This window comes from Oncorhynchus keta, chromosome 1 (assembly GCF_023373465.1).
Source record: "Oncorhynchus keta strain PuntledgeMale-10-30-2019 chromosome 1, Oket_V2, whole genome shotgun sequence".
Lineage (NCBI taxonomy): Eukaryota > Metazoa > Chordata > Actinopteri > Salmoniformes > Salmonidae > Oncorhynchus > Oncorhynchus keta.
Window position 1 is genome coordinate 89790631 of NC_068421.1, and position 21376 is coordinate 89812006.

General features: G+C 46.1%; 1 protein-coding gene across 2 annotated transcripts; it reads left to right on the top strand.

The window, feature by feature from the left end:
• Positions 1-17123: 17123 nt before the first annotated feature.
• On the top strand, positions 17124-21260 carry LOC118380427 (prothymosin alpha-A-like). Of its 2 annotated transcripts, none has more exons than XM_035767416.2 (5): positions 17124-17294; positions 19797-19868; positions 20109-20193; positions 20404-20495; positions 20614-21260. In XM_035767416.2, exons 1-5 carry the CDS (start codon positions 17253-17255, stop codon positions 20653-20655), a joined length of 333 nt encoding a protein of 110 aa, XP_035623309.1. In that variant the 5' UTR covers positions 17124-17252; the 3' UTR covers positions 20656-21260. The 2 variants fall into 2 exon arrangements, with proteins under 2 accessions (XP_035623309.1, XP_035623308.1); XM_035767415.2 differs by having other exon boundaries at positions 17125-17294; positions 20106-20193.
• The last annotated feature ends 116 nt before the right edge of the window (positions 21261-21376 follow it).

Sequence of the window (21376 nt, forward strand, 5' to 3'; positions counted from 1 at the left end):
CCCATCAGTAGCACACGCTCCAGCAGGTGTATCTCACTGATCATCTCTAAAGCCAACACCTCATTTGGCCGCCTTTCGTTCCAGTACTCTGCTGCCTGTGACTGGAACAAACTGCAAAAATCGCTGAAGCTGGAGACTTTTATCTCCCTCACCAACTTCAAACATCAGCTATCTGAGCAGCTAACCGATCGCTGCAGCTGTACATAGTCTATTGGTAAATAGCCCACCCATTTTCACCTACCTCATCCCCATACTGTTTTTATTTATTTACTTTTCTGCTCTTTTGCACACCAATATCTCTACCTGTACATGACCATCTGATCATTTATCACTCCAGTGTTAATCTGCAAAATTGTAATTATTCGCCTACCTCCTCATGCCTTTTGCACACATTGTATATAGACTCCCCTTTTTTTCTACTGTGTTACTGACTTGTTAATTGTTTACTCCATGTGTAACTCTGTGTTGTCTGCTCACACTGCTATGCTTTATCTTGGCCAGGTCGCAGTTGCAAATGAGAACTTGTTCTCAACTAGCCTACCTGGTTAAATAAAGGTGAAATAAAAAAATAAATAAAAAACAGAACTAGACCTTCCACCGTACTCTCCGTTTCTAAACCCTATCGAATAGTTTTCTCTGCATGGCGGTGGAAGGTTTACGATCTCCAGCCCCAGGCTCCAGTACCCCTCATTCAGGCCAGGAAGGTTTACGATCTCCAGCCCCAGGCTCAGGAACCCCTCATTCAGGACAGGAAGGTTTACGATCTCCTGCCCCAGGCTCAGGTACCCCTCATTCAGGCCAGGAAGGTTTACGATCTCCAGCCCCAGGCTCAGGTACCCCTCATTCAGGCCAGGAAGGTTTACGATCTCCAGCCCCAGGCTCAGGAACCCCTCATTCAGGCCAGGAAGGTTTATGATCTCCAGCCCCAGGCTCAGGAACCCCTCATTCAGGACAGGAAGGTTTACGATCTCCTGCCCCAGGCTCAGGTACCCCTCATTCAGGCCAGGAAGGTTTACGATCTCCAGCCCCAGGCTCAGGTACCCCTCATTCAGGCCAGGAAGGTTTACGATCTCCTGCCCCAGGCTCAGGTACCCCTCATTCAGGCCAGGAAGGTTTACGATCTCCAGCCCCAGGCTCAGGTACCCCTCATTCAGGCCAGGAAGGTTTACGATCTCCAGCCCCAGGCTCAGGTACCCCTCATTCAGGCCAGGAAGGTTTACGATCTCCAGCCCCAGGCTCAGGTACCCCTCATTCAGGCCAGGAAGGTTTACGATCTCCTGCCCCAGGCTCAGGTACCCCTCATTCAGGCCAGGAAGGTTTACGATCTCCTGCCCCAGGCTCAGGTACCCCTCATTCAGGCCAGGAAGGTTTACGATCTCCAGCCCCAGGCTCAGGTACCCCTCATTCAGGCCAGGAAGGTTTACGATCTCCTGCCCCAGGCTCAGGTACCCCTCATTCAGGCCAGGAAGGTTTACGATCTCCAGCCCCAGGCTCAGGTACCCCTCATTCAGGTCAGGAAGGTTTACGATCTCCAGCCCCAGGCTCAGGTACCCCTCATTCAGGTCAGGAAGGTTTACGATCTCCAGCCCCAGGCTCAGGTACCCCTCATTCAGGCCACGGAGGTTTACGATCTCCAGCCCCAGGCTCAGGTACCCCTCATTCAGGCCACGGAGGACGCCTGTGACCAAGTCGACGCCGCAGCTGTGCAAGGATGGATTCGACATTCAAGACGGTTCTTCCCACGTTGTCTTGCTAATGACGATATTGCTTGTGATTTTGATTAAATTCTCTGGCCAGATCCAGCTAGGCGAAGAGATAATGTATAGTATGTTTACTGTTGTATTTTCTGTACAATATTGTCAGGGTTTTTTTTCAGATGATTTTTTATGTTTATTGTTGTTGTTGTTATTTACTGTATTTTTAACCTGTACTGGATTGTAACGACTGTTGGTGGAATAAGGTGAGGACCAAGGTGCAGCGTGGTACGTGTTCATCATAATTTAATAGAACAGAACACTGAATGACAAAACAACAAAAGAGAACAACCGAAACAGTTCTATCTGGTGCAGCCACACAAAGACTGAAAACAACTACCCACAAAACCCATGTGGGCACGTGCTACCTAAGTATGGTTCTCAATCAGAGACAACGACAGACAGCTGCCTCTGATTGGGAACCATACCCGGCCAAAAACAAAGAAATACAAAAACATAGAAAAAAGGACATAGAACGCCCACCCTAGTCACACCCTGGCCTAACCAAAATAGAGAATAAAAAGCCTCTCTATGGCCAGGGGGTGACATGGATACAGTATTTTACATGTGTCTGTTGTTTGCTGAGCTAACAGTGTTACGCACACTACTGTAGTAGCATGAAAACTGGGACATGTTTTGTTGTGATTCTCCATGTTGACATGTTGACTGATTTGGGTACATGGAGAGAAATGAATTATGATCATTTCCTCAGTCTGCAGCATTGGTCTTGTGTAGTGTTTGTATAGTTGCACTTACTCTGTGTACTTCGTTTACAGTACTCTAATCACTGACACTTAGACTTGCTACAAGTGTTTTAGGTTGGCAACAGCAGTGTTTTAGGTTAGCAACAGCAGTGTTTTAGGTTAGCAACAGCAGTGTTTTAGGTTGGCAACAGCAGTGTTTTAGGTTAGCAACAGCAGTGTTTTAGGTTAGCAACAGCAGTGTTTTAGGTTAGCAACAGCAGTGTTTTAGCTAAGCAACAGCAGTGTTTTAGGTTAGCAACAGCAGTGTTTTAGGTTAGCAACAGCAGTGTTTTAGCTAAGCAACAGCAGTGTTTTAGGTTAGCAACAGCAGTGTTTTAGGTTAGCAACAGCAGTGTTTTAGGTTAGCAACAGCAGTGTTTTAGGTTAGCAACAGCAGTGTTGTAGGTTAGCAACAGCAGTGTTTTAGGTTAGCAACAGCAGTGTGTAACTGGTTCAAAAAGATTGAAGTCATATGAAATGTGTGTGTTTCGTATGGTAACAAAATATTATTTTTATGAAGTCGTGTCTAGTTTTGACAAAAGTGTTCCATTTTGCAAATGATCTGAAGTGTTGTGCTACTTTGGTGTAGGGTTGTGTTAATTGTGTGTCGTGTTTTGACAAACCGGGCCCTGTTCAAAATTGTGCTTTAAACAATTGAAAAAAACTGTCAAAGCTGATAGGATAACCACTCACCAATAGGATAACTGGTGTCATACAATGAGATAACTGAGATAAACCACTGGTATGACCTGATAACAATGCGTTGCTTTCCAGTGAGCGAACAAACACACAGGAAGGAAATGTATCTGTCACATCCACCATCCACCCAAATTGAAGCAGTGCATTTTTCTCACTTCAAAAAACACCTCTTTGTGTAACCTTGAAGCTATTCTGACGACTTATCCACTCACTGGCATGACCAGACCAGAGAGTCAAGACTTGTTCTCAACAGAGCCATAGTTCTCTGATACAATGCTTCCTTCCATACTATAGTTTATTATGTTGCACACATTCCTAAAGATGTTGAGTAGAGTGGGTTTCTGGTCAACAGGAGATTACCTAGCACAGGCTTGTTGAGTAGTGGGTTATGAAATACATGAAACAGTGTTACACTCACACAGCACGCGCACACAGGGAGTGGGGTAAAGTAGGGTGTAGGTTGGAGGGTCAAGTGACACAGGCATCAGCAGCATTGATTTACTCCATCGATCGCCCCCCTCCCTCCACAGGAGCATGCTTAATTTATGATGCCACGTCCCGGAACACAGGAACGAGGAATCAGGGGGAGGAAAGGAGAACAGAGGGAGAACAAAGGGAGGACAGAGGGAGGACAGAGGGAGGACAGAGGGAGAACAGAGGGAGGACAGAGGGAGAACAAAGGGAGGACAGAGGGAGGAGGGAGGGAGAACAAAGGGAGGACAGAGGGAGGACAGAGGGAGAACAGAGGGAGAACAGAGGGAGAACAGAGGGAGGACAGAGGGAGAACAGAGGGAGGACAGAGGGAGAACAAAGGGAGGACAGAGGGAGGAGGGAGGGAGAACAAAGGGAGGACAGAGGGAGGACAGAGGGAGGATTGAGGGAGAACAGAGGGAGAACAGAGGGAGAACAGAGGGAGGACAGAGGGAGAACAGAGGGAGGACAGAGGGAGAACAGAGGGAGGACAGAGGGAGAACAAAGGGATGACAGAGGGAGGACAGAGGGAGAACAGAGGGAGGACAGAGGGAGAACAGAGGGAGGACAGAGGGAGAACAGAGGGAGGACAGAGGGAGAACAGAGGGAGGACAGAGGGAGAACAGAGGGAGGACAGAGGGAGGACAGAGGGAGGACAGAGGGAGGACAGAGGGAGGACAGAGGGAGGACAGAGGGAGGACAGAGGGAGGACAGAGGGAGAACAGAGGGAGGACAGAGGGAGAACAGAGGGAGGACAGAGGGAGGACAGAGGGAGGACAGAGGGAGAACAGAGGGAGGACAGAGGGAGGACAGAGGGAGGAGGGAGGGAGAACAAAGGGAGGACAGAGGGAGGACAGAGGGAGGATTGAGGGAGAACAGAGGGAGAACAGAGGGAGAACAGAGGGAGGACAGAGGGAGAACAGAGGGAGAACAGAGGGAGAACAGAGGGAGGACAGAGGGAGAACAGAGGGAGGACAGAGGGAGAACAAAGGGAGGACAGAGGGAGGACAGAGGGAGAACAGAGGGAGAACAGAGGGAGGACAGAGGGAGAACAGAGGGAGAACAGAGGGAGGACAGAGGGAGAACAGAGGGAGGACAGAGGGAGAACAGAGGGAGGACAGAGGGAGAACAGAGGGAGGACAGAGGGAGAACAGAGGGAGAACAGAGGGAGGACAGAGGGAGAACAGGGGGAGAACAGAGGGAGAACAGAGGGAGGACAGAGGGAGAACAGAGGGAGGACAGAGGGAGAACAAAGGGAGGACAGAGGGAGGATAGAGGGAGGATAGAGGAAGAACAAGACAAGTGCTGTAGCTCTTTTCTCTTCCCCTGCATGCTTCACACAGTTTACATTCCCCTGTGTGTGTGTGTGTGTGTGTGTGTGTGTGTGTGTGTGTGTGTGTGTGTGTGTGTGTGTGTGTGTGTGTGTGTGTATGTGTGTGTTTGAGTTTACTCTCCTTGTGGGGACCAGATGTCCTCACAAGGATAGTAAAACAAGGAAATTCTGAGAAGTGGGGCCATTTTGCCGGATACCACAAGGAAAAAGGCTATTTTAGGCTTAGGGGTTAAGTTTAGGGTTACGGTTACGGTTAGGGTTAGGAGTTAGGAGTTAGGAGTTAGGAGTTAGGAGTTAGGTTTAAGCATGAAACACACTGAGAATCTCACCGCCGATAGACTGCCGATGGGAACTTGGAAGACGTTCCTTCTCTTGCTAGAACAAAAGCGGTGCCTGTGTATACTGTTACACCTGCTGTGTGCCGACCCGGTAGTAATGAAGCGACCGACTCTACTGATAGAATCGCAATGCTCGTCAGCGACTTCACTTTGAACTAATCAGAGAGCACGAACCGAGCCAACAATGCTAGTCAGCGACTTCACTTTGAACTAATCAGAGAGCACGAACCGAGGCAACAATGCTAGTCAGCGACTTCACTTTGAACTAATCAGAGAGCACGAACCGAGCCAACAATGCTAGTCAGCGACTTCACTTTGAACTAATCAGAGAGCACGAACCGAGCCAACAATGCTAGTCAGCGACTTCACTTTGAACTAATCAGAGAGCACGAACCGAGGCAACAATGCTAGTCAGCGACTTCACTTTGAACTAATCAGAGAGCACGAACCGAGCCAACAATGCTAGTCAGCGACTTCACTTTGAACTAATCAGAGAGCACGAACCGAGCCAACAATGCTCGTCAGCGACTTCACTTTGAACTAATCAGAGAGCACGAACCGAGCCAACAATGCTCGTCAGCGACTTCACTTTGAACTAATCACAGAGCACGAACCGAGCCCCCCAAAAAATAAAGAAAAGTACATTTTCTTCATACATCCACGGATGAGCCAGTCACACTTCATATGCAATGTAGGCTATGAGACGGTAGCTAGCTTAGTGCACAAACACAATGTAGGCTATGAGATGGTAGCTAGCTAAGTGCACAAACACAATGTAGGCTATGAGATGGTAGCTAGCTAAGTGCACAAACACAATGTAGGCTATGAGATGGTAGCTAGCTTAGTGCACAAACACAATGTAGGCTATGAGATGGTAGCTAGCTTAGTGCACAAACACAATGTAGGCTATGAGATGGTAGCTAGCTTAGTGCACAAACACAATGTAGGCTATGAGATGGTAGCTAGCTTAGTGCACAAACACAATGTAGGCTATGAGATGGTAGCTAGCTTAGTGCACAAACACAATGTAGGCTATGAGATGGTAGCTAGCTAAGTGCACAAACACAATGTAGGCTATGAGACGGTAGCTAGCTAAGTGCACAAACACAATGTAAGCTATGAGATGGTAGCTAGCTAAGTGCACAAACACAATGTAGGCTATGAGACGGTAGCTAGCTTAGTGCACAAACACAATGTAGGCTATGAGATGGTAGCTAGCTTAGTGCACAAACACAATGTATGCTATGAGATGGTAGCTAGCTTAGTGCACAAACACAATGTAGGCTATGAGATGGTAGCTAGCTTAGTGCACAAACACAATGTAGGCTATGAGATGGTTGCTAGCTAAGTGCACAAACACAATGTAGGCTATGAGATGGTAGCTAGCTTAGTGCACAAACACAATGTAGGCTATGAGATGGTAGCTAGCTTAGTGCACAAACACAATGTATGCTATGAGATGGTAGCTAGCTAAGTACACAAACACAATGTAGGCTATGAGATGGTAGCTAGCTAAGTGCACAAACACAATGTAGGCTATGAGATGGTTGCTAGCTAAGTGCACAAACACAATGTAGGCTATGAGATGGTAGCTAGCTAAGTGCACAAACACAATGTAGGCTATGAGATGGTAGCTAGCTAAGTGCACAAACACAATGTAGGCTATGAGATGGTAGCTAGCTAAGTGCACAAACACAATGTATGCTATGAGATGGTAGCTAGCTAAGTACACAAACACAATGCACACAGCACTAAATACTTCCTCCAAGCTGGCTAACCACTGTTGCTAGTGTTGACTTTATAATTAAATCCCGATGGATTGGTTTCCATGAAACAGCTACCTGTGTTAGCTGCAGAGTTAGTGCAGTGTCCTTAGCTAGCTAGCGAGCTATGTTGTGCTAACTAGCGAATATGCTAATGTTAGCCGTCTAGCTAAATATTTGGGCTTTGATCTGGCACTGACATTATTGGATTATGGAGAGTGAATGAAGTTGTGTCTTTGTCATCTTGCTAGGTAGTTATCTAGCTGTGGCCATCTGGCTAGTATAAATAAACAAGGGCTTTGTACAAAATAGAAACATTAGCGCAGACAGCATGGAACCTAGACCATAAGCAACAAGTGTAACAGTATAACTTTAGACCGTCCCCTCGCCCATACCCGGGCGTGAACCAGGGACCCTCTGCACACATCAACAACAGTCACCCACGAAGCATCGTTACCCATCGCTCCACAAAAGCAGAGCAAGGGGAACCACTACTTCAAGGTCTCAGAGCAAGTGACGTCACCGATTGAAACGCTATTTAGCGCGCACCACCGCTAACTAAGCTAGCAGTTTCACATCCGTTACACAAGCACAGATATGCATTGCCAAACAACGCTACTGCCACCTTCTGTGTGTGTGTGTGTGTGCGTGTGTGCGTGCGTGCGTGTGTGTGTGTGTGCGTGCGTGCGTGTGTGTGTGTGTGTATTGGAGGAAGGTCTATAGTGAGGGTCAGATCCTGTTTGTGTGGCAACCAGCAGCTCCGTCAACAAAACATATCAATGCTGTTCTCTTCTCTCTCTACAATAGATTAATGGTTTATTGGGCTGCGTCTGACAACTAAGAGGAGTTGAGAGAGAGGGGGAGGAAAGAGAGAGAGGGCGGAGAGAGACAGGGGAGAGGGGGGGGGAATAGAGATAAAGGGAGACAGAGGGGAAAGTAAAATAGCAATAACATGGAGAGAGAGAGAGATGAGAGAGAGGGATGAGAGAGAGATGAGAGAGAGAGATGAGAGAGAGAGAGAGAGAGAGAGAGAGAGAGAGAGAGAGAGAGAGAGAGAGAGAGAGAGAGAAAGCGGAGAGAGAGACAGAGAGGGAGAGAGAGAGAGAGAGAAAGACAAGGGGAGAGAGAGAGACAGAGAGGGAGAGAGAGAGAGAGAGAGAAAGACAAGGGGAGAGAGAGAGACAGAGAGGGAGAGAGAGAGAGAGAGAGTGAGAGAAAAAGAGAGACAATATGCAGCTGGAGAGCAGCCGTCTGGTATCCACCGCTGGCTCTGGTGTCTCTCTCACAACACAGAGGAAACTATGATGTGGGAACAGCTGCATAAAAGAAGAAAGGGTAAGGAGAGAAGGAGAGAGAGAGAGAGAGAGAGAGAGAGAGAGAGAGAGAGAGAGAGAGAGAGAGAGAGAGAGAGAGAGAGAGACAGAGAGAGAGAGAGAGAGAGAGAGAGAGACAGAGACAGAGACAGAGAGAGAGAGACAGAGACAGAGACAGAGAGAGAGAGAGAGACAGAGACAGAGACAGAGACAGAGAGAGAGACAGAGACAGAGACAGAGACAGAGACAGAGACAGAGACAGAGACAGAGAGATGGGGGGAAGATAAAGAGAAGGAGGAAGAGAGAAAAGGGGAGAAAGAAAGAGTCAAACCATTAGACTAGAGGGATGTGGAGACAAGGAAGAGAGAAGGGGGAGGAAAATAAGGGGAGAGGGAGAGAGAGGGAGGGAGGAAAGGCTATTTTAAAACAGGGATGAGAAATTAGGGAGAGGAAAGGATGGAGTAGAGAGGGAGGGAGAGAGGGAAGGGCAGTTTGTCTGTGGTTGTGTCCGGTCTGGTCTGGCGTGTAGGCAGTGCCGTTATTACAACATGGGAGCGTGGGGGAGGATGGACCAACAGCACGATGATGATACTTTACCCTAGTTTGTTCCTCTACTTGTCTTCACTGGAGCCTGAACTGCCTGTTACTGCGGGACACACACACACCACACTCCAAAATGGATGTCTGACTGGATAGCATAATAGTTTAGTATATATTTATAGGAAGTTAGCCATTGATCTATCTCTGCCTGTTAGCCTGTTTCCCTCTCAACATGGGCCACATGTGGAAGTCTCCATTTCCCCTTTGAAGATACCAGAACAGCCTTACTCTGAGAGGAGGGAGAGCGTGAGAAAAATAACCTGTGTATGTGTGTGTTTGTGCATGCGTGCGTGTGTGTGTGTGCATGTGTGAGTGTGTGTGTGTGTGTGTGTGTGTGTGTGTGTGTGTGTGTGTGTGTGTGTGTGTGTGTGTGTGTGTGTGTGTGTGTGTGTGTGTGTGCATTCATGCGAATTCCTGCATGCGTGTGTGTGTATCAGCGTACGTATCTGTGCATGCTGAGTACATGTGTTTGTGAGAACATGCCGAGGCGACAGCATCAAATCCAATACAGTGGCAGGGGCAGCAGCGTTAGTTAGTGTGTCACGTGACCCCCGGTGGTCTGGCCAAGCAGGGGATTTCCATCACTGCTTCTGCCATGCTAGACAGGAAGAGGCTCGGCTGCGTGAACAGAGGTCTGGAGTGAGGGTGTGTGTGTATGTGCATGTTTGTCTCCCTCTATCTGCGCCTTGCCTCAGGGGCTGGAGAGTCCTGGTGGAGGGAGGGAGGGAGGGAGGGAGAGGAGGGAGGGAGGCTCTAGTTTCACTGTTTTACTACAAGAGGGGTATTACTATCATGGTTTACTGTCCTGTCTCTTTATCATGGTTTACTGTCCTGTCTCTTTATCAAAGCTAGCTACGCTCCAGGCTCAACACCCTGATGGTTTACTGTCCTGTCTCTTTATCACAGCTAGCTACGCTCCAGGCTCAACACCCTGATGGTTTACTGTCCTGTCTCTTCATCATGGTTTACTGTCCTGTCTCTTTATCACAGCTAGCTACGATAGAGGCTCAACTCCCTGATGGTTTACTGTCCTGTGTCTTTATCACAGCTAGCTACGCTCCAGGCTCAACACCCTGATGGTTTACTGTCCTGTCTCTTTATCATGGTTTACTGTCCTGTCTCTTTATCAAAGCTAGCTACGCTCCAGGCTCAACACCCTGATGGTTTACTGTCCTGTCTCTTTATCACAGCTAGCTACGCTCCAGGCTCAACACCCTGATGGTTTACTGTCCTGTCTCTTCATCATGGTTTACTGTCCTGTCTCTTTATCACAGCTAGCTACGCTCCAGGCTCAACACCCTGATGGTTTACTGTCCTGTCTCTTCATCATGGTTTACTGTCCTGTCTCTTTATCACAGCTAGCTACGCTACAGCTCAACACCCTGATGGTTTACTGTCCTGTATCTTTATCACAGCTAGCTACGCTACAGCTCATCTCCCTGATGGTTTACTGTCCTGTCTCTTTATCACAGCTAGCTACGCTACAGCTCATCTCCCTGATGGTTTACTGTCCTGTATCTTTATCAAAGCTAGCTACGCTACAGCTCATCTCCCTGATGGTTTACTGTCCTGTCTCTTTATCACAGCTAGCTACGCTACAGCTCATCTCCCTGATGGTTGACTGTCCTGTCTCTTCATCATGGTTTACTGTCCTGTCTCTTTATCAAAGCTAGCTACGCTACAGCTCATCTCCCTGATGGTTTACTGTCCTGTCTCTTTATCACAGCTAGCTACGCTACAGGATCAACTCCCTGATGGTTTACTGTCCTGTCTCTTCATCATGGTTTACTGTCCTGTCTCTTTATCACAGCTAGCTACGCTACAGCTCGTCTCCTCTAGAGCAGCAGGTTGTGATAGTGAGGCTGCACACAGTAACTCATAATCCTGGAAGAAGCAGATATGTGCTTTGTGGGCAGAGTGATCCCTAGCCGCGCCCTCAGAGCATGTGCAGACCAGCTAGCTGTTGTGTTTTCTGACATTTTCAATCTCTCTCTAGCTCAGGCCGTTATCCCCACCTGCTTCATGATGTCCACTATCTGTGCCCAAGAAAGGGAAAGTAACTGAACTGAATGACTAGCGACCAGTAGCCCTCAATTCCCTCATCATGAAGGGCTTCGAGGGGCTAGTCAAAGACCTTATCACCTCCTCCGTCCCCGACACACTCAACATTCTCCAGTTCTCCTCCGTCCCCGACACACTCAACCTTCTCCAGTTCTCCTCCGTCCCCGACACACTCAACCTTCTCCAGTTCTCCTCCATCCCCGACACACTCAACCTTCTCCAGTTCTCCTCCGTCCCCGACACACTCAACCTTCTCCAGTTCTCTGACCGCCCCGACACACTCAACCTTCTCCAGTTCTCCGACCGCCCCGACACACTCAACCTTCTCCAGTTCTCCGACCGCCCCGACACACTCAACCTTCTCCAGTTCTCCTCCGTCCCCGACACATTCAACCTTCTCCAGTTCTCCTCCGTCCCCGACACACTCAACCTTCTCCAGTTCTCCTCCGTCCCCGACGCACTCAACCTTCTCCAGTTCTCCTCCGTCCCCGACGCACTCAACCTTCTCCAGTTCTCCTCCGTCCCCGACACACTCAACCTTCTCCAGTTCTCCTCCGTCCCCGACACACTCAACCTTCTCCAGTTCTCCTCCGTCCCAGACACACTCAACCTTCTCCAGTTCTCCTCCGTCCCAGACACACTCAACCTTCTCCAGTTCTCCTCCGTCCCAGACACACTCAACCTTCTCCAGTTCTCCGACCGCCCGACACACTCAACCTTCTCCAGTTCTCCTCCGTCCCAGACACACTCAACCTTCTCCAGTTCTCCGACAGCCCCGACACACTCAACCTTCTCCAGTTCTCCTCCGTCCCAGACACACTCAACCTTCTCCAGTTCTCCTCCGTCCCAGACACACTCAACCTTCTCCAGTTCTCCTCCGTCCCAGACACACTCAACCTTCTCCAGTTCTCCGACCGCCCCGACACACTCAACCTTCTCCAGTTCTCCGACCGCCCCGACACACTCAACCTTCTCCAGTTCTCCTCCGTCCCCGACACACTCAACCTTCTCCAGTTCTCCTCCGTCCCCGACACACTCAACCTTCTCCAGTTCTCCTCCGTCCCCGACGCACTCAACCTTCTCCAGTTCTCCTCCGTCCCCGACGCACTCAACCTTCTCCAGTTCTCCTCCGTCCCCGACACACTCAACCTTCTCCAGTTCTCCTCCGTCCCCGACACACTCAACCTTCTCAGTTCTCCTCCATCCCAGACACACTCAACCTTCTCCAGTTCTCCTCCGTCCCAGACACACTCAACCTTCTCCAGTTCTCCTCCGTCCCAGACACACTCAACCTTCTCCAGTTCTCCTCCGTCCCAGACACACTCAACCTTCTCCAGTTCTCCTCCATCCCAGACACACTCAACCTTCTCCAGTTCTCCGACCACCCGACACACTCAACCTTCTCCAGTTCTCCTCCGTCCCAGACACACTCAACCTTCTCCAGTTCTCCGACAGCCCCGACACGCTCAACCTTGTCCAATTTGCCTACAGATCCAAGGAGGACGTAATCGCCATTGCCCTGCACACTGCTCTCACCCACCTGGACAAGAGGAATGCATATGTATTTGTATTTGTATTTATGATGGATCCCCATTAGTTCCTGCCAAGGCAACAGCTACTCTTCCTGGGGTCCAGCAAAATTAAGCAATTTATACAATTTTAAAAACATTACTAGACATTCAGACTGTGTGCCCTCAGGCCCCTACTCCACCACTACCACATATATACAGTACAAAATCCATGTGTACGTGTGTGCATAGTGCATATGCTATCGTGTGTGTGTATTCATGTGTCTGTGCCTATGTGTGTGTATAGTGTTATTGTGTGTATTCATGTGTCTGTGCCTATGTGTGTGTATAGTGTTATTGTGTGTATTCATGTGTCTGTGCCTATGTGTGTGTATAGTGTTATTGTGTGTATTCATGTGTCTGTGCCTATGTTTGTGTTGCTTCACAGTCCCTGCTGTTCCATAAGGTGTTTTTGAATCTGTTTATTAAACCCAATTTTACTGATTGCATAAGTTACTTGATGTGGAGTAGAGTTCCATGTAGTCATGGCTCTCTGTCGTACTGTGGAATAGAGTTCCATGTAGTCATGGCTCTCTGTAGTACTGTGGAATAGAGTTCAGTTCCATGTAGAGAGGGAGAGAGAGAGAGAGAGAGAGAGAGAGAGAGAGAGAGAGAGAGAGAGAGAGAGAGAGAGAGAGAGAGAGAGTCAGAGGAGAGAGAGAGTCAGATAGAGAGAGAGAGAGAGGAGAGAGAGAGAGAGAGAGTCAGAGGAGAGAGAGAGAGAGAGAGAGAGTCAGAGGAGAGAGAGAGAGAGAGAGAGAGAGAGAGAGAGAGAGAGAGAGAGAGAGAGAGAGAAAACTATTCTGATATATTATTAATGATCACATATAAACAATAGACATTTTGTTGTTGCAGGTGTTTCCACGGTCATGTTTCTCTAAAAGACTATTCTGATCAAGGCTGCCTGTACAGGTGATGTTACACATGTAGCCAGAGGACAATGTCAGCACTTCCTTATCAGTTGTTTGTGTATTGTTTACGTGCTGTTAATCTATATGATTTAGGCTGTGTGGAGTATTCGTTATGTCATCTGTTGTTGATGGCTTGTTTGTTGTTGTTGTTGTCTGCAATGTCACACTCAGCAACAATTACCGCTTGGAGACAAATAAAAAAAAATGTTTTTCTTCTTTTCAGCAGGATGTTATTATATTGTAATACATCTGGCTATAATTTCCAACAGTACAATTTTAAGAGTCCCCAGAAATGACTGAACATATCAAACCCAATACTACTTCAGAACACAAACAGCTACAATTATGTTGAGCAATGCTGAAAAGGTGAGATTATCTTTGCAGATTCTGTTTGCCCAAAATAGTATTTTAACATGCTTTGTAAATACCTAAATAAAACGATATGATAGCAATGTACGAACTCACATTTTTCATGTCAATCTCGAAATGTTGGACCTCCCATTTATTCTCCCATCTGTTTGAGGAGCTCCTCCAATGTCTTGAGTGCTCCACTAGAGGGAGAAGAGAGGAGAGAGGAGGGGAGAGAAGAAGAGGATAGAAGATAGGAGAGGAGTAGAGAGAGGAGAGGAGGGGAGGGGAGAGAGGAGGAGAGGGGAGAGAAGAAGAGAGGATAGAAGAGGGGAGAGGAGAGGAGTGGAGAGAGGAGTGGAGGGGAGAGAGGAGGGGAGGGGAGAGACGAAGAGACGATAGAAGAGTGGAGAGGAGAGGAGAGGAGAGGAGAGGAGAGGAGAGGAGAGGAGGGGGATAGAAGAGGGGAGAGGAGAGGAGAGGAGTGGAGAGGGGAGGGGAGGGGAGAGAGGAGGGGAGGGGAGCGTCGGCTGGGGTGGTGTAAACCTCGCCGCCATCAGACTCTGGAGCAGTGGAAACATGTTATCTGGAGTGATGAATCGCGCTTTCTTCATCTGGCAGTCCGACAGGTGAATCTGGGTTTGGTGGATGCCAGGAGAACTGTAATAGTGCATAGTGCTTAGTGCCAACTGTAAAGTTTGGTGGAGGAGGAATAATGTTCTGGGGCTGTTTTTCGTGGTTTGTGCTCGGCCCCTTAGTTCCAGTGAAGGGAAAACTTATTGCTACAGCATACAATTACATTTGGTGCTTCCAACCCTTTCCTGTTTCAGCATGACAATGCCCCCGTGCACAAAGCGAGGTCCATACGGAAATTGTTTGTCGAGATTGGGGTGGAAGAACTGGCCTGCACAGAGACCTGACCTCAACCCCATCGAACACCTTTGGGATGAATTGGAACACCAACTGCGAGCCAGACCTAATCGCCCAACATCAGTGCCCAACCTCAATACTGCTCTTGTGGCTGAAAGGAAATAAATCCCCACAGCAATGTTCCAACATCTAGTGGAAAGCCTTCCCAGAAGAGTGGAGGCTGTTATAGCAGCAGGGAGGGGGGCAACTCCATATTAATGCCCACAATTTTGGAATGAGATGTTTGACGAGCAGGTGTCCACTTAATTTTGGTCATGTAGTGTATGTGCCTGTGTGAGATAAGATAGAATCTCTATAACAGGACAACACACAGGTTAGCATCCAGGTCTGGACCTCTGCAGGTCACAGCATGCAGAGTCCATTGGGGCCTTGTGAGGAATAGAGGTTTTCACTTCTACAACGCACTGTAACACATTACTGCCTGAGACAGCCACAGCTACCCAACAGCTCATTACAAAGTTAACACATTCTTGTTTTGATTATTGAATACATACATGCACATACACATTAGTCTACACAACAATATTGCAAACAGACAGTCAAACTTTTGGCAAATGTTTAATATTTTTTGTTAACACACACAAAAACATGTCACTTTTTTCCCATCATGTTTAAAATTAAAATAAATGTATTCCCGTTGGAAAATAACAAGTGCAAAACGTTTTGGGCAAACGTCTAATACATATCTGGCCTAAGTACAACTGTAGAGCTGATAACTGTACTGACATCAGTGCCCTGTGTTTGTGGGATCATACAACGTTGTGCATTGCCCAACTGTTTAAATAGGCTATTTAATTTTTTTAAAATGTCATCAAAATAGTTATTTAACAACGTGTCTATGTAGGCCATGTTTAAAGACCTTCTTAATTCAAAATAACTCATTAACAACATATCATCTAGTGACTTGCTGCTCTTCAGTACTGAGTTGTTTTTATTTGTTTGAAATCCACTCTCCAGGTTTTGAAAACAACTCTAGTGGAGTACTACATTTGATTGACAGTCAGATTGTCCAATCCATGGGCGCAAAGCGTCAGGTTTATGTTTGCTCCAGTTAATCTACCAATGAGGTTAGTTCTTTCACAACCACGACGACATATGGCACTTGGAAAAAGCCATTTTGGTGAGGTACGTCTCTCCTACCTTAATGGTGCACTCATGCGTAAATGAAATCACTAGGCAACATTATTGCACTTATTTTCTGACAATGTGGAAGCTTTTGTCTTATTTTATTTCTTTTTTTTCTGAATCCTTTTGTTATGGCTAATTTCTGCGCAGTGTCCATAAAATATGTGCGTAAAGTAGCCTAGTATTTTATTTTACGATTGAGATGCTATTTCTAAACAATTCATCCTCCAACAGAAATGCTCTACACATCTTTCAGAAATGCTCTACACATCTCATAAATTGTTTCTCTGTGGCGTCGACCTTCACTCATACACACAATGGTGGCTGAGCCGGAAAATGGACGCTTCTACCCGCCGCACATGGCGCAAGCGCATTACGGCTCCCAGAGAGAGCGCGAGCGAGAGAGAGCTAAAAGAGGGGGAGGGGGCCGATGGAAAAGGGGGGTGCGGAGAGAGAGGGGGGAGGGGCTGCTCTAAAGGGGGAGGAGGAGAGGGGAGCTATCTGTCAGTCTGTCGTGTGTAAACTAGAGATAGCCTAGGCTTCGTTCTCTAAATGCCGCAATAAGCCATTGAAGATCTTTTAAATCATTGCATCCAGTTCATCCATTTGAAGTTGTTCCATTTCTTCATAACATTAGTTCATCATACAGAATTTAAATATATGTATTTTAGCCAACTAGACTATCAGTTAAATGAAAGTGCATGCAAGGTCAAGCAGCACCTAATGTAATAAACCTTGAATAACATGGTGATTGATGAGGATAGACTACAAGTGATAAGGTTACATGTAACAACTACGAATGTGTGTGTGTTACATGTTGCCAAATGCAATAGTCTGTCCACCTTTTGATTTATGTGGGGTTTGCAATCGAAATTCGGCTTAAATTACGTCCTGACGCGAGAATTGTCCACTTTGACAAGTTTAATCTTGTGTTGTGTTGACAGAAAGTATGCTATGCGGGTCATCAATCCCCGCGCGGGGACGGCCAGCCACTCGTCACTGCAATGATTCGGAGAGGCTGATTAGGGGGCGTGCGCGCCTTTCTGAAAATACTGTCCATTGTTCCCCTCGGACCAATCAGTGCTAGACATTGTCCAAATTATGGACCAATCATAACGTACCGGTCCGTGCCTCGACTCCGCCCACAACTCTATATTAAAGGCTCCCCGGTCGGGCCAGGTTGCCACTGGCACTATAAGTCTTTTTTTTCTTTTACAGTGGTGGGACTGAGTGGATCGTATCATTATTTTTTCTGATCCCCTATAACATTTGTTACATTAGGCTAAAACAGAAACATGGCTGACACAAAAGTCGACAAGAAGGAGATCTCTGCCAAGGTAAGTGGAGGGCAATTTGTGACCTGAGCGATGGATAAATGACCATTTCTACACTTTCTTTCATTCAAATCTATTCCGGACGGAATATGTTGAATGGAGAACAACTATAGGAAACTGGAACAAGTGTTTATCCGAGCTTCATCAAATCTAATTGGTTTTGGATGAGGCTTCTGTTGCGGATGTAGGAATGAAAACACTTTTTTTGGAGACCTATGTTATTAGATAAAAATGTAGCCTAACAATCTATGAGTACGCCGAAGTTGCGCTCACTAGTCTACTGAAACATTAACAGCAAGCTGCGATGCTTTTATTGCCCAGAGTACAAGTCTGCGCGCGTTTCTTTGTTTATACTACCGTGTCTGTTCAGTTGAGCACGGATTTGAAGCTCGTTTGATGAACTCATTCACACACACACATACTTCTGCTTTGTCGTGTTGATCAATTCGCTTTGTATACTTCTCATTTTATAGGCTACATTGTATTTGCTGGTCGAGGCTGCAATTGATTGATCCAATCGCCAAATTCGTACCGCGCACCGGGTCTGTCATAACTTGCTACTTGAATAGATCCCATTGTTTTTGGAGTCTGTTTTCATTGAATATATGATATTGATGTGGAAGTTTATGGGGAATGCCTCGGACGTAACAGCCTCGCGCCTTTTAGAATTCAGAATGTGGTGAAAGGGATTTAAATTGCGCGTAAAGGATTAATAACCGAACCAACATGAGTAAACTACGGGAGTAATTATTTTGCATAACTGTAAATAGAGTAGGGATAGCGATTCATGTCTTCTAGTTATGTTTCTAATCAGTGATTCACGGCTGTATTGACATGGATAAGCCCGGCGGTGTGTACATTCGTTCCACCAAGCTTCTGTCTGTCTGTGCGCAATGTGACGGAGCCTCAACGCGAGCTCCGGAGTCTCCCGTTTAACAGCATCAGTTGGCTTGTAAACCAAATTATGTGTCTGTGTGTGATTTGGAACAGCTGCTGTTCTTGGGTTATTTGTGTGGATACTGTCTTAGATTTAGACATTCTTTGTATGAAAAAAAGCGCAGTAAAAAGCAGTATTTCCTTTGCTTGTCTTTAGAGAGAAAATAAATGTTGACTTGGTTCCAGCAGTAGCTTGTGATAAATGGAACTAGGTGAGTGTATATGCGGGATTTGGCGGCGCGTAATGCCGACATTAACATCTAGTGGAGGACGTGTGTGAGCGAAAAGTTGAACTGTGAAAGTGTTCATTCTCTCCCTCTCTCTCTTTGGTTCCTTCACGGCGTAACCCTATTCAGAGAGAGATGGGGGGGGTTGAGCGTTCACGATAAACTAGCATTGCATCTTGAAGGCATCGTTTTTCATTAAACATTGCAAAGCGCTGCTTTTAGAGCCTCGACCTGCTGAACCAATTGCGCGCTGAATTGCGTTTTAGCGGTTACTTATCTTTTATCCCTTGCCATAAGCTCATCATACGCTGTTCAAACGATCCCAGGTAATTGAAAAAAAAGTGTGTTGATGTCTGCCTGTTAGCCTACAGGTAAAAAATTATACTTATTTTCCATCGCTGTGCGTTGTTGCCTATAGCTATAAAATACAATATTGGCACGTAAAGGTGATGTTGAAAGGAGGCGGGTACAGGAGAGATGTAGCTGCTAACCGGCTTATGGGCTCAGCATTACTCAAACTAATTCATCAATAGAGATTTCCTCATAGGAATAGGTTAAAACGAACGAGACTAAGAACATCTATATTTTATTTATTGGGCACTAAAAAATGCTATTGGAGAAAAAAAAGTGCCTTTGTCCTTCAAGTGAATAGGCCTGAACATAGCCTGATCTTATCATAAAGACCCTTGATACAATACCAACACCCAATCAGAATGGTTTTGATTGATTAGGAACCTTATTGTCCTCATTTACAGAATGGAAAGTCGGTGAATCGCATATCCCTTCTAGGCGCTATTGTCTTATTGTCTCCTTTCCCTGGAGTTAATTTAGTCAGCCTCCTTCTGGTAGCGTTCGTTTAGAGGCTCTTATTGGCTGAATAACCTACTAGGGTGCAATGGGAATTGTAGTCTTTTTCCGGGCGTGTCTTCATAGAGCCCCATTATATGAGTCCTTGACTGAACTACAATGCTCTTTGTTCGCAACTCCATACTGGTGTCAGGTTGCAACACTTCTATTAGAGCTCCAAAAGTAGGCGGGGTGTAAAGAAGAAAAGCAACCAATAGACGGTTTAGGATCAAAGTGTCGCCTTTCAAAGAAAAAACGAAAGCATGCGTTACAAGTTTAGGCGAGGGTGGAGGGAGGGAAAGCGGGTAGGTGGGCGGGGGTGTGAAAACATTTTTGTTCCCGCTCGTTTAGAAGTCTTTAAAACGACAACCAACTCTAGAAATACATCTTAAGGCATAAAATAATGATTGGATGGGCCTGTGATATATATTTGAACCACCATGTGCCACATGGCATATAAATCAAACATATTCTCTCATTTTCACTTTCCCCCCAGGACCTGAAAGAGAAGAAGCTTGTTGAGGAGGCAGAAAATGGAAAAGATGCCCCAGCCAATGGGAAAAAAGCTGTAAGACTTCACCTTTAACACTTTACCTTTAATTGACCCATTTCACCACTTTACCTTTAAGATGTGCTCATATGGCAATCAGTTACTGTCTACCTGTCCTCGCCTGTCTTCTTCATATTCCTTATAAAAAGGTATTTGTAGAAATACATCCATGAAGACAAGTCATGTTTTATTTCATTTTTATTACAAATAAGATATTCCCTGGTTATTAATCTGGTATATTGTGTTGTTTTCCAGAAGGAGGCTGAGGAGAATGGCGATGTAGAGGATGTAGACGAGGAGGAGGATGTGGGAGAGGAGGAGGATGAGGAAGAGGATGTTGAGGGTAAGTGGTCCGGTCTCTCAACAACATTATGTATGATGATAGAGTATCCATTTCATGTTGACATATGCACCTAGTGGCAGTGCCGTCTATTTGCTGCTAAAGTACTGAGGCAGATCGCCTGGGGAATTGTTTTCTTGGAGCTCCCTCTATCTGTTAAACGCCGTAACTACAATAATCTAAACCTGTCTCCCTCTCTATCTGTCTCTGTAGGCGACGAAGATGATGAAGATGACGACGAGGTCGAGGGTCGCGCAGGCAAGAGGGCGGCGGAAGATGATGACGACGATGATGATGATGATGAGGTAATATATCAACTTTACAAATTTGTGTTTGGTATTTCATTTTCAAATCAAACTAAAAATATATTTCTACAATGTTGTTTTAAATGGAAATAACTCATCTTTACTAATCTCTTCACAGGAGGATGTTGGAACGAAGAAGCAGAAAACCGATGATGATTAAGAGTTGTGTTTCAACCCGCTGGAAGCCCCTGTAAACCTCTCTCCTAGACCACCGAGCGTTTTGGAGGGAAACTGTGGTCATCATCAAGTAGAGTTCAACGTCCGCGTACACACACCCAATGTCCGTGTACACACACACACCCAACTGCAAATTTTTTAGAATACCCAAGACTTCAAAGTTCTACCTTCTTAACAAGATACAGTACTTTAAAAGGAGAATTTGTTTGTATTTTTATTTACATTTTATATTTTTGTACATATTGTTAGGAGGTCAGCCATTTTTCGACAGTGATCTCTGGTTACCAAACGGTGCTTTGGAGTTGATGCTTCTCTATGAAATAGACTTTACTTGTGGTTTGACCATGTCATGTTATCTCAACACAAACTTGTACAAATTTCAGAAAACAATTAAATTTAAAGCATTCCAGTAACTTTGTATTTGTACTTTAGTTGTACCATACGTAGTTTGGTTTGTATGAGATGGCAAGGCCAAAGAAAAGAGGTGTCTTTTCTCTTATGTCGTTTAAATTGCTGTCTGTTGTGGCCTGTTCAATGTACGTGTGAATTTGTTGTAAGACAATAAACCAGAATTTTAGTTTGTGAGCACTTCTGATTAGTTTTTTTTTTGTTTTGTTTTTTTGAATTTTTCTTTAGTTTTTTGACCCGTCGTAGATGAGACTTCATAATGTTATGTTACAGTCAACCTCCTCAACTATGAACAT